This window comes from Vanessa atalanta, chromosome 11 (assembly GCF_905147765.1).
Source record: "Vanessa atalanta chromosome 11, ilVanAtal1.2, whole genome shotgun sequence".
NCBI classification, from domain to species: Eukaryota; Metazoa; Arthropoda; class Insecta; order Lepidoptera; family Nymphalidae; genus Vanessa; species Vanessa atalanta.
The window spans coordinates 465,628-480,368 of NC_061881.1; the positions used below are offsets into that span (position 1 = coordinate 465,628).

General features: G+C 34.1%; 1 protein-coding gene across 1 annotated transcript in view; it reads right to left on the reverse strand.

Annotated features, from left to right (window-relative positions):
* The window catches only part of LOC125067191 (synaptic vesicle glycoprotein 2C-like), a 28,633-nt gene that overhangs the window by 1,369 nt on the left and 12,523 nt on the right, over nt 1–14,741 (reverse strand). The window contains exons 2-9 of the mRNA XM_047675633.1: nt 14,560–14,721; nt 12,920–13,082; nt 12,104–12,225; nt 4,688–4,926; nt 3,360–3,505; nt 1,491–1,614; nt 860–1,001; nt 269–425 (exon numbers count right to left, since the gene is read on the reverse strand). Of these exons, the coding sequence (XP_047531589.1) occupies nt 269–425; nt 860–1,001; nt 1,491–1,614; nt 3,360–3,505; nt 4,688–4,926; nt 12,104–12,225; nt 12,920–13,082; nt 14,560–14,721 (1,255 nt within the window). The remainder of the gene's footprint in view (nt 1–268; nt 426–859; nt 1,002–1,490; nt 1,615–3,359; nt 3,506–4,687; nt 4,927–12,103; nt 12,226–12,919; nt 13,083–14,559; nt 14,722–14,741) is intronic.

Genomic DNA, 14,741 nt, shown 5'->3' on the forward strand with positions numbered 1-14,741 from the left:
GAATCGTTGTGTTACTATAAAAAGGTAAGCTGAACGGCAACGTTTCGATTCGATCGAGATAACGTGACAATTTGTTAGTAGATTTTGCGCCTTAAATCTGGAACACTGTCGTGTTCATACAGAAACTGAACCTGAACTTGTTCATACAGAAAAACCTATACGATAAAACGAACCCTGTTAATATGGGTTTCTGAAGATATTTTGTTATATTTCAAAGTTACGGTATTCACATTGAAACGAATCAATGTTTAATTTGTAACATGCTTACCTCAAACAAGTAGGGAAGACGTCAACAGCAATAGCAGCCAAAATGGAAGCAGCACATCCGGAGCATAAAGCAAGGATCAGGAGAGCTGTTGCCGCTCCACCTTGAGGGACAAATGCCGCCCCCACCGTGGCGAGTCCACAGACCACCATTATGCTTGCTGTGAAAATATAAGATACACCGTAAGAATAGCTCGTAAATCTACTGAACGTTTCCTGTTTAAAAAGAATTGAAAAGAAGTTTTTTGCACCATTTGGCAACTTGTCCATTTTTACTACACACAATTTACAGAAAAAATACAATTTCGGTAGATGCATTTATATTATAAGCACCAGCTTGCCCAGTAGTCGTTTGATAATTACAGAATAATTATTGATTTCACTCCCCGACCCTTCCAACCATAACACAACAATACTAAAAATTGTAATGTTTAATTCGTGATAGGGCTTTCTGCAACCCTCCTGGAGGTACCACCCTGAGGTGTTCCGATTTGAAGGGTAATCTAACGCTCCATGAAAGTTGGGTTCCAAGAGTTAAGTCCCTTTTACCTGTAGTTACACTGTTTCAATATACACGTATAGGTATTAATCTTACAGTACAATGTCTTCCTCCCAATCCTGCCAATGAAGACCCCGATGGCTAGGTACGTGACAGCAAACACCGCCCCCATCCCCATCGATATCGGGAACACGCGCACCGCTACCTCGGATTGACACGGGCCTTGTGGTCCGGACAACTGAAATAAAACTCAAATCAACACCATAGCCAATGATAAATTTTTAAAAGTCGAATTCATATCCGCAATTAATTTTATACAAGCATGTATTCTAGTGGACTGAAGTATTCAAAAAATTTTGAGGACACAAGTACTATTGAAATGGCAATATATCTATACAAATATTTAGTTTATCGACAAAAGAATCCTTGATAGAAATATATTACATTCGGACAAGTACTCAAAATAAATTTACTAGCATTTAATAATAGCATTTAGCTTTACATGGCCAGACTTAGATATTAACTTGGTATCTATTAGACTCAAACTGAATCCAGACCATTTGAAAGGCTGGTTCCCACAGTCACAATGCGCGGGATAAACACGCTTAAGGCTTTAGTCTTTGTCAACGCCTTTGTACGAAAGCCTAAAGCCAAGATAATGCTATCGGCTTTCTTGTGATGATGTACTAATACATAGTGTTGTAGTAATTACTCGGTCTCAACTCACCGTTAAATTCCTAGCAGACTCAAACTTATCGTGTATGATTTGACATATGGTGATACTGTCGCCGCTCGTGCTGCGGAGCATACTGTTCAGGATATCCGGCACCCAAACGTAAAGACCACTGGACCTGCAATCAGTTGATAGATAGCCACATATTCTTCGAGACCCTCGAGAGATTACAATAAAATATATATAAAAGACTTATTACATAATTTATTATTAGTAAAATAAACTAAGAAACTTAAACTAATTTGTATTTTTTTGTTGCCTATACAAGAGTATAGACAACAAAAAATACAAGAGAAGAAGAAATATAAGATATGTCTCACGCACACTAATACGTCCTGTAACCGAGCGTCATTCCCTCATATCAAAGCACGCCGATAAGAATTTTAATTGAATGGGTGCGCCTTCTTGAATGAATAGATCTACGTAATACGACATGCCCGTAACAGTATATTCAGAGCACATATATTGCAAATGATGTTGTAACTTATTTGCAACAAAGCCATTCCCGACTGTTCCGGACTGTAAAAGATCGGTGTCAATGCTGTATTTTTAGATAAATTCGATCACCCGACCCCACCTCACAAAACGTTTTTCTGATTACTACAGGTTAGCTATACGTGCATGGCGGCTTATCCAAAGATTATACTTTAGTAATAATAAATATCTATGCAATCACCACCTTAGATCCAAGAAATCCCAAAAAAAGGAGACCTTAGCCGAGGAGTAGGATATTTACATCTGTTACTTATGCAATTTAAATAATCTTTCTGTATATTTAAATTAATCAATTATAACTTCAATTAAACCTCGTTTTTATTCTGTAGTTGGACGAAGAAAATAGAACTATTAGAGAATAGTTGATTTATAACGATACAGTTTGAACTGAATGTCTAAAGTGCTAATTAAAATCGCAATTAAACCATCACGATTATAATTTCGAAGTTAATTTTTAATAAAATCGCTCGAGATACACAAAAAACTGTAACAATGTCAACATAAATGTGCTGATTAAAAATATTAGAATTGTATTTAGTTTAATATAAACGATAATTACTTTTTATGTAGTTGTATATATTAAATATTTTATTAATAACATTACAGATTCGGTTTAGGTTCAGAAACTATAAAAGATTATAATGACAAATTGGGCCAGATTTAGTTAATCGGCCCAAGGGCAAAGGAGTGGAGGACCCAATTATTGTACTACAATAATTTATTTATTTTATTTTTCCCTTTGTTTCCCATCAGTACCTTTTATATCAATTATTAATTAACCTTAAAAAATATCGCTTATATTTTATTACATTTGTTAACTCGTAGAAATATTTTTTTTTTATAGGATTTCTTGTGGAGCTTCCGGGGCTGTTGCCATGAATTTTCTTCGTGATGACCGAAGAAAACAGATGAATGAAAGATTTCTCGGGGATTCATGCGTGTAAATTTGGCGTATCGAGATCGTAAAATTATACATGAATATACGGGAAGGGTGTATTGTATATTAGTATATAGCCTATTCCATTCGCAGGCCTGAAGCCAAATAAACAACTTTGACACAAGGTAACGCAATATAGGTATTAGGGCGAGCTTTTGATTAATCTATTTTATTCATTATGGATTTGCGATAAAATGACGTCTTGAATGTGAAATAACATGGAATATTGTTGCTACATGTATTTGTTTACCTTTCTTTTTCTTAGTTGGAATATGATGTATTAAGGAGCGGTCCGCTGTTTAGTTATAAAAATATCACAAAATTCACCCAATTCGATTCAGTGGATTGTCAGTAAAACCATAGCAGACGTAGTTAATCTCTCTATTATAATATTAGTATAGATTATTATTATTAAGATATATATTACTTACAGCATAAATATAGCAAACATCAAAGTATGCGAAATAAATACACATCGTAGTAGAGGGGGGCGGAAGAGTAGGGAAAAGTTCTTTATGGCGCCCACGAAGCCTCCGGACTTCGAAGTGTCGAGACTGCCTGTTACAATCCTTTCAACCTGAAAAGTTAATTAACTATAAACTCTATTTGGTTCTTAATTATGAGTAAATTATTCTCACTTCGCTTATATCTGAACCTATTTAGCCTTGGAGTAATAGTGCAAGAACATTTCGGAAATTGATGAGAGGACTGTTTAATTTTTCATTTAACGGGAAAATTGTGCTGACCTATTTCGATGTTTTTTGCACAGTAGCTGTTTTTAATTTTTATTGTTTACCAGTTGAACCTGTGGTTTTATTCGCGTGAAATTTATAAAAAAAGAAATCACACCATCACCGTCCATTTTACACCCTTGAGAGGTGAACTAAGGTATGTCCTCCGGGACTCAAACTACTTCAGCTGAACAAACAGTATAGCGGTTTAAGCGTATAGAGGCACAAAGAAAGTTACTTTCGCATTTATAATATCAGTATAGATAATATTCTATATAAGGCCTCAAGTCTTAAAGCAAATCTTTCTTATGTAATTGTAATTGCTCTTATCAAACAAAATTGTTTTTGGTTATATCCACTATACCAATTACCAAAAAATTGTAGCTTAATTTGCATATTGATTCTTCCATTCCTGTTACTCTTGTTTGTATGGTGGGTTAGTCAATGAACAGGCACTAGGGACATAACATCTTAATTCCCAAGGATAATATTTTTATAGTACCAATGTCTATGAGCAGGAATGACCACTTCCTATCACGATTACATACGTCAAAAACAAAATCGTCGACGGTGACGGAAATATTGTGAGAAGACCTACACGTGTCAAATGAGATATATATTATCTACAGTTTAATGCAGTGTAATAAAATTACGTTTAATTACGCCGAACACGAGATGAATACATATAAATAAAAATTAAGCACGTGATACTGAGAGCGTTATTGTCCCGATTAAAATCTGTAATATTCGGTACAGATTCACGTATCCACTATCTTTTTTTCCCAAATGGGAAATTAAAAAATATACTCGACTTTTGAGGGGGGCTGGGTTATACGACATTTTTTTATAATCCCTGAGATGATCGACGGGTTGAACCGGCCGCGGGATCGCGTTCACATTTACCTTTGCTAACAGTGACTTTACTCAGGTCCTGGCTTAGATAAGCTTGTCTCAAGAAAATAGAGATTTCATTCAGTTCTACGCTCCTCATAAATACATATTACTAACAGTAGGACATATTTCCTTACCGGATAGTTAGCTTCTCGGCTGTTTTTGTTGTATGCGTACATTTTCGCAAGAATTGGTAATGCTTTTTCCGGTCCAGACGAAGCGAGGAGATATCTCGGACTCTCTGGTAGCCATAATAAGGCTACTGCTGCCACCAGCCCCGGAGCGCACCACGACCAGATGAAAACGCGCCAAGGTACCATATTAAAGCCGAATAACAAAAACGACCACTTTCCGGGTATTATCAGCCATGCTAAGCCTGAAAAGAATATCCAAAATATTTACTATTAAATTAACATTTAGGTCTACAAAAATCATCCATGCATTTATTATTGTAAGACTTTAAGGGGCCTTGTTATATGAATAATGTTGTATCCAAAAGGTACTCAATAAAAATACAAAAGCACAAATAAAAAAAGTTCGCCTTTAAAGTCATAAATCTGTATCCCCTTGAGTGTATAACGGTACGGTTATATAAAGCAAAGACTGGGCAATATAAGTTTCATGTGTTACAGTGCAATAATCTCCAAATTTTTGTGATCAGTTTGAGGCTAACGGCCTAATGCACAATAAAAACCTTATTAATAAAAACGTTTTCAAACTTTTTCAAGTGTCAACCAGGGTCGATCGTCAGACTTTAGTTAACTGGATTACTTTTAGACCTTTTAGATTAAAGCGCCATCTGAAGATATAATAAGTGGTCATCACCGCCAATACATTGGCCGTAACACCAATGCGCATCCAACTTTGGGAACTAAGATGTTATGTCTCTTGTGCCTGTAGTTACACTGGTGCTCAACCTTCCAACTGGAATACATCAATATTAACTATTACTAATTAGTGGTAAAATATATTATGAGTACGTGGTTTCTACCCAGTTGGGTATGCACAAAGCCCCAAGCGTTCCATTAGGCGTTTCAAGTATTCTGTCTACGACATTTCGAATAGAACACGTAACTATATTACACATAATTATTTTAGTGTGTATAACCTTATCTGTTCTAATTATTTTACTGATTGTAAAAAAGAAAACGCCTAATTTACGTAAGGAATTATAGTCTTACTTTTATAACGTAGAAACAGTTTTAGTACTAAGCCTCTAAAAAGAAATTTGATAAGTAATTCTTATTAAAGTTTGTTTTACAATGGAGAACATTATGTATAAAATAAAAAGTGTAGCCCTGATATAAACCAAATTTATATACAACTACATGCAAATGGAACTTGTTTTACCATTTATAGACTTACGTATTTGTCCGTCGTTCCGTAAGTCATTTGAGGAAAAAACGCAAATTTTAATTATAAATTCCTATGAATTTGAATAAAACTGTCCTGTGAACTACGTCAATATATATTAATACAGTATGCGCTCTCCTCATTAATGATTGTATAATATGTATTATTATTATCATCATCCCACATTCGTCCACTGCTGGACATAGGTCTCTACAAATGCACGCCACTGTGGTCTTTCTTCGGCAACTTGCATCCAGCTCCTGTCAGCCATCTTGCGCAAATCGTCACTCCACCGTGCCTGAGGACGTCCTACACTACGTTTACCGAGACGCGGTCTCCACTCTCGAACACGTTTTCCCCAAGGGTTATCGGTTATTAAAAAAAATCCGGAGTAAAATCCTAATTTTATCTGTGGGAAGTCGAGTCTGATAGACAGTTTATATAATAATTTAACTACGTCTGACGAGTGCACAAATATGGACGCGTGAATGTCCCAAATAGATAATGAAGGATAACATTTTGATAACGCGTAATTGAAACGCGATGAGTACAATTATATACTTGATTTAATCTATCTTACATAATTCGTAAGGTCAACAAAAAAGTGATTATTCTTTGTTAACAAGTTGTACATTATTTCAACAGTTAATGAAGTATCGCCATCGTTAACCGTTAGTAATTGTTATGTTCTAAGTATAAATTTATTTATTTATAGGTACATCATAATGACACATATTAAAGGCTTACAACTATGTTACACTTAAAAAAAAAGTCTTAGATCTGATACGAGTGACAATTATAGATATAAACACAAATCAAACACAAGTACAATATTTTGGAATCTAAATAAAACATTACAATAAAAATATGAAAATGAAGAATAAAAATTTATATGAATTAAAATTAATTATCCGTATTTTTATTCCTAAATTAGGTGAGGTATCAAAAAAAAAATTCAAGTTTCGCATTTATGAACGACATTATATATATATATATATTGATTTTAATTATGTAAACAGATTAACTCGAAATAGGACATCGTCCTATGACGCTGGGTATCAGTTCAAAGCCAGGTCAGTAGGCTAACCGAGTTACCGCACGTTTGATAATTTGAATGGCAATAGATTTTTAAGTGTATTTTATTATTAACAGCTATTGAATTTGATTTGTTTATAAACCTTTGAGGGCCTTTTTTGTTTTCAATGGCAAATGCAAAAAATATATACATATATACCCACTCATAACGAGTGATACTCTATCCGAATTTGGGGGGCGGACCACGGAATATCTACAAATGTTAAGTTTCGAGGAAGAGTAAATGTCGCCAAGAAGAAAAGTCTCAAGATATTTGACAGAACGGATGTTAATAGTTCTTCTTATATGAATAAAATCAAAATCACGTGATACGAAGGCCTCAGTCTTACCTTCCATAATTCGGGCCTTGAATTATAAACCAATTATGATTTAAATACTTGTCACGCTGATTAGTTCTTATATCTAGTTCAGATTCCAGGTCATAATAATAATTATTATTATCTTTATCAATAACTTCTTAATAGCATTCTGGTGTATATTAACGTTGTATTCACATGCCTTGGAAAGCACATTTCCCGGAATCTGCGTCTGATCTCTCTTAGGTCGTATCGGATTACACTTATCGGTCTTTCTTTATGTATTATGAGAGAATTTAAAACGCAGCGTTGGTCTAGAATTTATCTTAGAAAGCCTTAAATCCTGAGCTTCAAGATTCATATCCATATTCATCATGTCAGCTCATGTCAGTAAAAAGCCCATGGGTTTTTTTGTCGAGCTATTGTGGACAGCAACCAGAAGTTTACAACGTTTGTGACAATGTGTGACATCCGCTTGCTTCATGAAGTAGTAAGGTCTTTAATCTTGGGTCTTAAATCTTTCCGGTCGTGCTGGATTTGTTGACCAGAAGGAGTGTCTATACTCTTACTAAATACTAAGAGAGTGAGTGCACTCTCTACGAAGTGGATCTGGGTATATGCACACACTTCGATTTTTTTCTCAGGTCGGAGGTATTTGTTTCCGAACCGTTGGAAAAATTTTGACAGTTCTTTTTTAATAAGCTAGTGTTTCGATTTTAACTTCGACTAGATTTTGAATGATTCTAGCGCGAACTTAAATCTATACAATATTTATTTATGACTTTATACGTGTTCTAATGGTTCATTGAAAAATAACTTAAATAAATCATAAATATAATTCTCTTTAATGATATTTTAAGTGGAACAAATAATGGTACAATTATTTTTTAATTGAATTTAAAACAATTGTTACGGTTAATGAGTGACGATCATAAAAAAAATTAAAATTGTCGTTAATTTGCTCCATTTAGTCTCAATCGATATGAATTAATTAACATTCAATCAAAGTTTTTCTACACAAATTAAACTTTACTCATTAATACTAATTTGTGGCCGTGACTTTTGTGCAGCCTTCAATCGGTATCGTGATGAGGTTCTGCAGCGGCCGCACCGTTTAATAACAAACCAGTATTTATAAAGTAACACCCAGTTAATCACCAACAGCCCACAGTTGGGCAAAGGGTATTTAGTTTTAACACACCACTAAGTTTAATCCAAATTTGGAACAAATTCATCCTAACGCAGATGCTCGAACATGCAGGTTTTCTTAAAAATTTTCTCTTCATCACCGAGCACAAGAAGAACTATTAACAAAATCATATTAAGGACGTAAAAGGTAATGTTGTTTGTCTAGGTTTGAACCGGCAATCTTCGGTTCAGAATTACGTGCCTTGCACTGAGGCATCTCGGTCCTTTTAATTTCATAACAGATACTAATTCCATAAGCACTAACTTAGGTTTATAAAACAATACTTAATGAATGTGGTGTATTATACGAGAATTGAAAATAAACTAATATATGTTTCCGTTTTCATAATTTTGATAATTCACAGACCTAAGTACGTAGCCTATACTCCTATTACATTTAAGGACATAAACAAACTTAAGATTTTTATTTATCACTAATTATTTTAAAAAAAAAATCCGATTCTTCTCAGTATAAGCCAAACGTTAGTTAAGTAGTTTAATGCAATATAATGATTTGATTTATAACGTTACGATTAATAACTTTCTATGTTCAAATAACCATTACAAACAGCACATTTGCTCACTAGCCCACTTTAAACATTACACAGACCAGTAAAACAGCAATCAAGAATTATTAGAAATACTGATACTCCAAGTGTGTGAACTTGGGGCTTCCTTTCAAGTTCACACACTTACTACGAAATTATCACGCAAGGGAGTAAAGGAGACATTTCTATCTCTTTCTCATTCTATCGTCGCCGGTTTTATATAAAACTTTTTTTGTTATAATTCACGTGGGATTTTAATAACAATTTGATCATTGTTATTTAATTATTATTATAACGTCTGTTATTCGATACATAATACGATAAATATGCGAAAGCAACTTTGTTCAAACCGGGTGTCCCGTGGTATTCTCGTTTTTCGAAACAGACCTATATATATATATATATTTTAATATCGTACAACATCACATAGATTACTCTGACCCTAATGTAAGTAGCTAAAGCACTTGTGTTATGGAAAATCAGAAGTAACGACGGTACCACAAACACCCAGACCCAAGACAACATAGAAAATTAATGAACTTTTTTCTACATGACTCGGCCGCGGATCGAACCGGGACCTCGGAGTGGCGTACCCATGAAAACCGATGTACACACAACTCGACCACGGAGGTCGTCAAATTATTTTAATCATACCATCATCTATCACCAAACAGAAATACTTACTATTGTCGTGTTCCAGTATGGTATTTAATTAAACATTTCCACACGTGGAAATATTTTAATAGAATACTTATTAATATGTTTCAAAACTGTGCAATTTAAAGTATATAAATTGCTTGTCATATTTAATATAGGACGAAATAGATTAATTTTTCGTGTCACATGGTCTCGTATTGCACTAGATAAAAACGCGTCGGTATGTTAATTATGAAACACTTGTTTTTACTTAGAAATACAAATAATAGTGTTTATCCTAATCGAATATTTCGAGTCGGGGCCAACATCACTGGAACATGTACTGCATGAGTCGAAATTATGTCTAGCTACTAAACTGCATTGTTAGGTGTCCCAGCTGTGTGTGTCGCTACTTTATATTTTTACTTTTTTATTTTCGCGTGTGAAATAAGAAGTAATTTTTGTTAATGTAGTTACTGGTTATGCTTAAAAGATCAGGAGTGGTGTTGAGTCTTAGTATAGCGGAGAGTTTAACCAAATCAAATCAAAATATACTTCATTAAAGCACTTTCGAATCGTCATTTAAAAAACTATTTAAAGTAAAGCAATCACCGGTTCGGAATGTAGATTCTACCGAGAAGAACCGGCAAGTGACTCAGTAGTTACTCTTTTTCAACATCTAAAAATACAGTCATGTTATATTTAAAAAGCCTGGAGTAATTGATATAGCGAACAGCTAGGTTTATATAGAGATTATAATTAGTGTGGGGCTTGTGATACTCAAGAAAAACGTATATTGCATTGTCCAGGGTATTCACATAACACTCCATAACGTCCATAACACTGACTGCGTACTATCGAATAGTATCGAATAGTACGCAGTCAGTGTTATGTTATTGATGTTTGTTTAATATCATAGGGCATTGTACTATATGACATTGTCTGTTTCAATTGTTGATATTGTGACGTCATAACCTTCATATTCAAATTTTAAAGTTATTGTTATCATAGTCTATTCCAATTAAATTCTTATTGTACTTAGTCTTTGTGTATATAAAATATTTGTGGATTTTTTTTTTTGTGATGTATTTGTTTATGACATAAAATAACAATTACGTAACTGACTTGATATTTTTAATTTGTTATCTACATATGACGTTTAAAATGCATGCCGTGATCTTATTTTTTAATTTAATAAATTATTTTATATAATACTTTTTTTGTACTCACATTGACTGCTGTATATTTCCGAAATTATCATATTTGTAAGAAATAACTAAAATATTTATCAAAGGCTCGTGACGGTAGTCAACATTAAAAGTAGAAAGCTATAAGATTGTCCAACCAATTAGATTCCTACGAATTTACGAAAATTACCGCACCGTTTATTTGAAACTATCCTTAAGGCCTGGGTATAAGCAAATTATTTGTACATGGTAGTAAATTTCTACCAAAAGGGCCCCAAATTCATGGGTGCCCAAGGGCCCCAGCATAGCTTGAGACGGCTCTGCATGAAAGAGAATTTAAAATAAAACTTCTTATAGCAATAAAAAAAACGTGTGTGTTCTTCAATAATTAACACATATAACGATTAAAATGAAACGAAGTTAATTGTTATCTTAATGTTTTAAAAACATCATAAAATATTATGTAACGTAACGCGAACGGGTTCATTGAACGCTAGCGCAACCGCAACTTATGAATTTACGTCGTTAATTTGAAATGGTGCCCTTTCGGTTATTTACAATGGTACATTATAGACATATTATAAAAAGGTCATATAATTCTGTCAAAGTTTAAATCAAAATAATTATTTAATATAGAAGCGTTATAATTGCTTATTGCTCGGCAAATTTACTGTCGCTTGGGAAATAAATACATCGGCCCAGAGAAACAAAAACAAAGAAAAGTGGATAAAGAAACTTGCGGTGTTGCTTCAAAAAAAGGATATTTTAGTGACAAACATGTAAATATAGGCCTATAATAATTTGTCGCTAAATGTTGCCACTCAACAATTGTAGACGACCTTTTTTTCTAATACTTTTAAATAGTATTCAATAAATGTAAACAATAACAATATAAAAAAAAAAATATTTATTGTTGTTATGTTGTATGAGCACCTCGGACAACTTTAGTGATAAGCCTGCTTGTGACACCTAATGCAACATTGAACTTCCGATATTTATCACGTGTTATGTGTGATAATTGGACTGCAATTAAAAAAAAAAAAGAATCTCATCGGGATTTTAACTTTCATTTCAAACATACTTACTTGGTAGTACTACTTACTCGCCTACTGATCGTATTTTCGACTGTCAAACTACCAGTCCATAAATATATGACATTTATTATGATATAAACAATAAATGGTTAAAAAACATGTAAGGCTAATGGGAGTTATTTGTAAGGTAATATTTAACAATATTAAATAACATACCTGGTAATATCATGAACGAGAAAGAGATGAAAGCGGATCCCCACGCGATGGCTGCTGCGCGTCGTGAGCTTGTGTGCATCTCACCCAGATACGCGTACACTGTTGCACTCGAGGCTGATACCCTGGAACGAAATCTCTAATCGTAGCTACTCGTCTAGTATATAACGAGGAAATATTTCTAATATACATAATGTATTTTTATCAATAAATAGTTGGAGTGCAAATGTGCCACCTCTTGGTTAATGGTCTTCACGGGCCTTGGATGCCATTAGTACTGTAAAAAATATTAACTGATACTATGGATTGCTGTTTGGCGGTAGAATATATAAAGTGTGGGTAGTTCCCAGTTGGGTTTGCACAAAGCCCTACCACCACTAAAATACTTATTATTTACACAGCGCCTACAGATAATTACAAACACATATTATTTACATTTTAACTAACCATTTATCTATACATAAAATAAAATTGGAGTTTCTGTTTGTAATATTAAAATAACCCCGTTTTACTAAATGCATTTTTTACAATTTTTGTCTGTCTGTCTGTTTGTTACGGCTAATCTCTGGAAGGACTTGACCGAATTTTGACAGGACTTTCACTGGCAGATAGCTGTTGTAATAAGGAGTAACTTAGGCTACATTTATTTTAGAATTATATATAAAATAATAATAATAAAGTCACGCTTTTTTATTAAATTCAAACGCGCACGAAGTCGCGGTCACAGTCAGTTCATAAATATAAATGAAGTAATAGATCATTGCAAAAATCCTAAAGGATTCAATAAAAATATTATAAGTTGAATAAAACATCTCTTACAGACAGCCAGTGAAGAATCTCAACACCAGCAGCATCCAGACGTTGGTAGAGAAGGACGATGCTATGGAGAACGCAGACGAAGCCACCATGGCTGGTAACATCACAGCTCGTCGACCACATCTGTCTCCGAGATAACCCCACAAAAAAGACGTACTTATTATACCTGAAACACAATCAGTAACTAAGAGACTGACTGACTATTTCAAAACACGCTTAAATCTATATTAATATTATAAACGCGAAAGTAACTCTGTCTGTTATCTCTTCACGTTAAAACTGATGAACCGATTTCGATGGAAGTTGTAGAGTCAAAGGGAAGGATATAGGCTACTTTAAAATTCACCCCTCAAGGTGGTAAAACGGGGGATTTATAAATTTCGCGGTTTCGCTAGTCTATACTGATATTGAAAGTGTCTTTGTCTGTAACCTCTTGACACTTAAACTGCTCAATTCCATCTAAGTCGGAATTTGTGTATTTTTACTTAAGCCCTCGAGGGGGTAAATTGGAGATGAAGGTTTTGGTGATAGTAAAGTTTTACATATTTCGAGCTGATAAAGCAGCTGGTTCTGCTTATGTTTATATAAAGTTTTAAAAACACCTGAATTGAATATGTAACGAAGTGTCAACACAAGCGATTTATATTCATATGTATTTATTGTTAACATTTCTCTTGATTCAATTTATATGTTCAAATATCATAAAACAATTTATAAATTTATTTTATTACACTAGTATTCGCCCGTGGCTCCTTTCGCGTGGTAGGGATTAGCTGTCAGGTATTAGGCATAAAGGGAGAATAGTCTAAGCTTACTTCATACCAAATGTCATCAAATTCAGTTCAATAGTTTGACCGTGAAAGAGCAACATACAGACAAACAAGCAGACAGAGTTACCCATTTATAATATTAGTCTAGATAATATCATTCTCACTGCGCATATTTTAACTTAACAAAACGAAATCAATCGTCGTATAATTACGAACAATGGCTGTATTATTGTAAAAAATATTTATTTCGCAATCAAATAAGACGTTTGTTCTGATACTCGTGAGAATACCTACGATACACGTATACTATGTGGGGCCCTGACTCTATTTAAAATTCATACGCAATTTTTTCCTGTATATAGTATTACAGTATTAAAATTAACACCAAAAACAGGGCTGCTACTGAGAATATATTTTTGAACTTATCAAAATCTACATGTTCTAACTACTGAGCCATCTAGGCTATTTTATTATTGAATGATTTATTTTTAATATATTTCTCCAATCATTAATATACATTATACGAAGATAAATGAGGACCTCGTTATCAGATTCGTAATTGGATGGATGATAAATGGATGGATCGGTGGATGAGACATCGTATCAAATTCAAATCATATTTTACTATGATATATCGTAGCAGTGACATATACACAAAGGTCCTTCTCAATCTAGGGTTAAGGGAGTGCAAAATCCCGGGCCCTAGACGTAGGGCGAGTGAACCAGAAGATCTCTAGAAATTGTTTTTGTGATGTACATCGCCAGATCATACACTTACATCCAGGCGCTCGTTGTGCTTAATTTATGATAATTATTGCTACATTCATGTGATACATTTTTATACCAAATACATAACATTAATGATAATCTCACCTATAAAAGCAGCAGCGTTCACCAGCCCCTTGTGTTCGCTGGTCAGCCCCAGCTCGCACTCGGCGGCTGTTATTACGTAACTCATCCCCACAGACTCCATAGACACGTTCAACATTATCATCCCGCAGGTCAACAGTACCAGATGGTTGAACTTTCCGTGACCTGGGAACACAATTATGTAC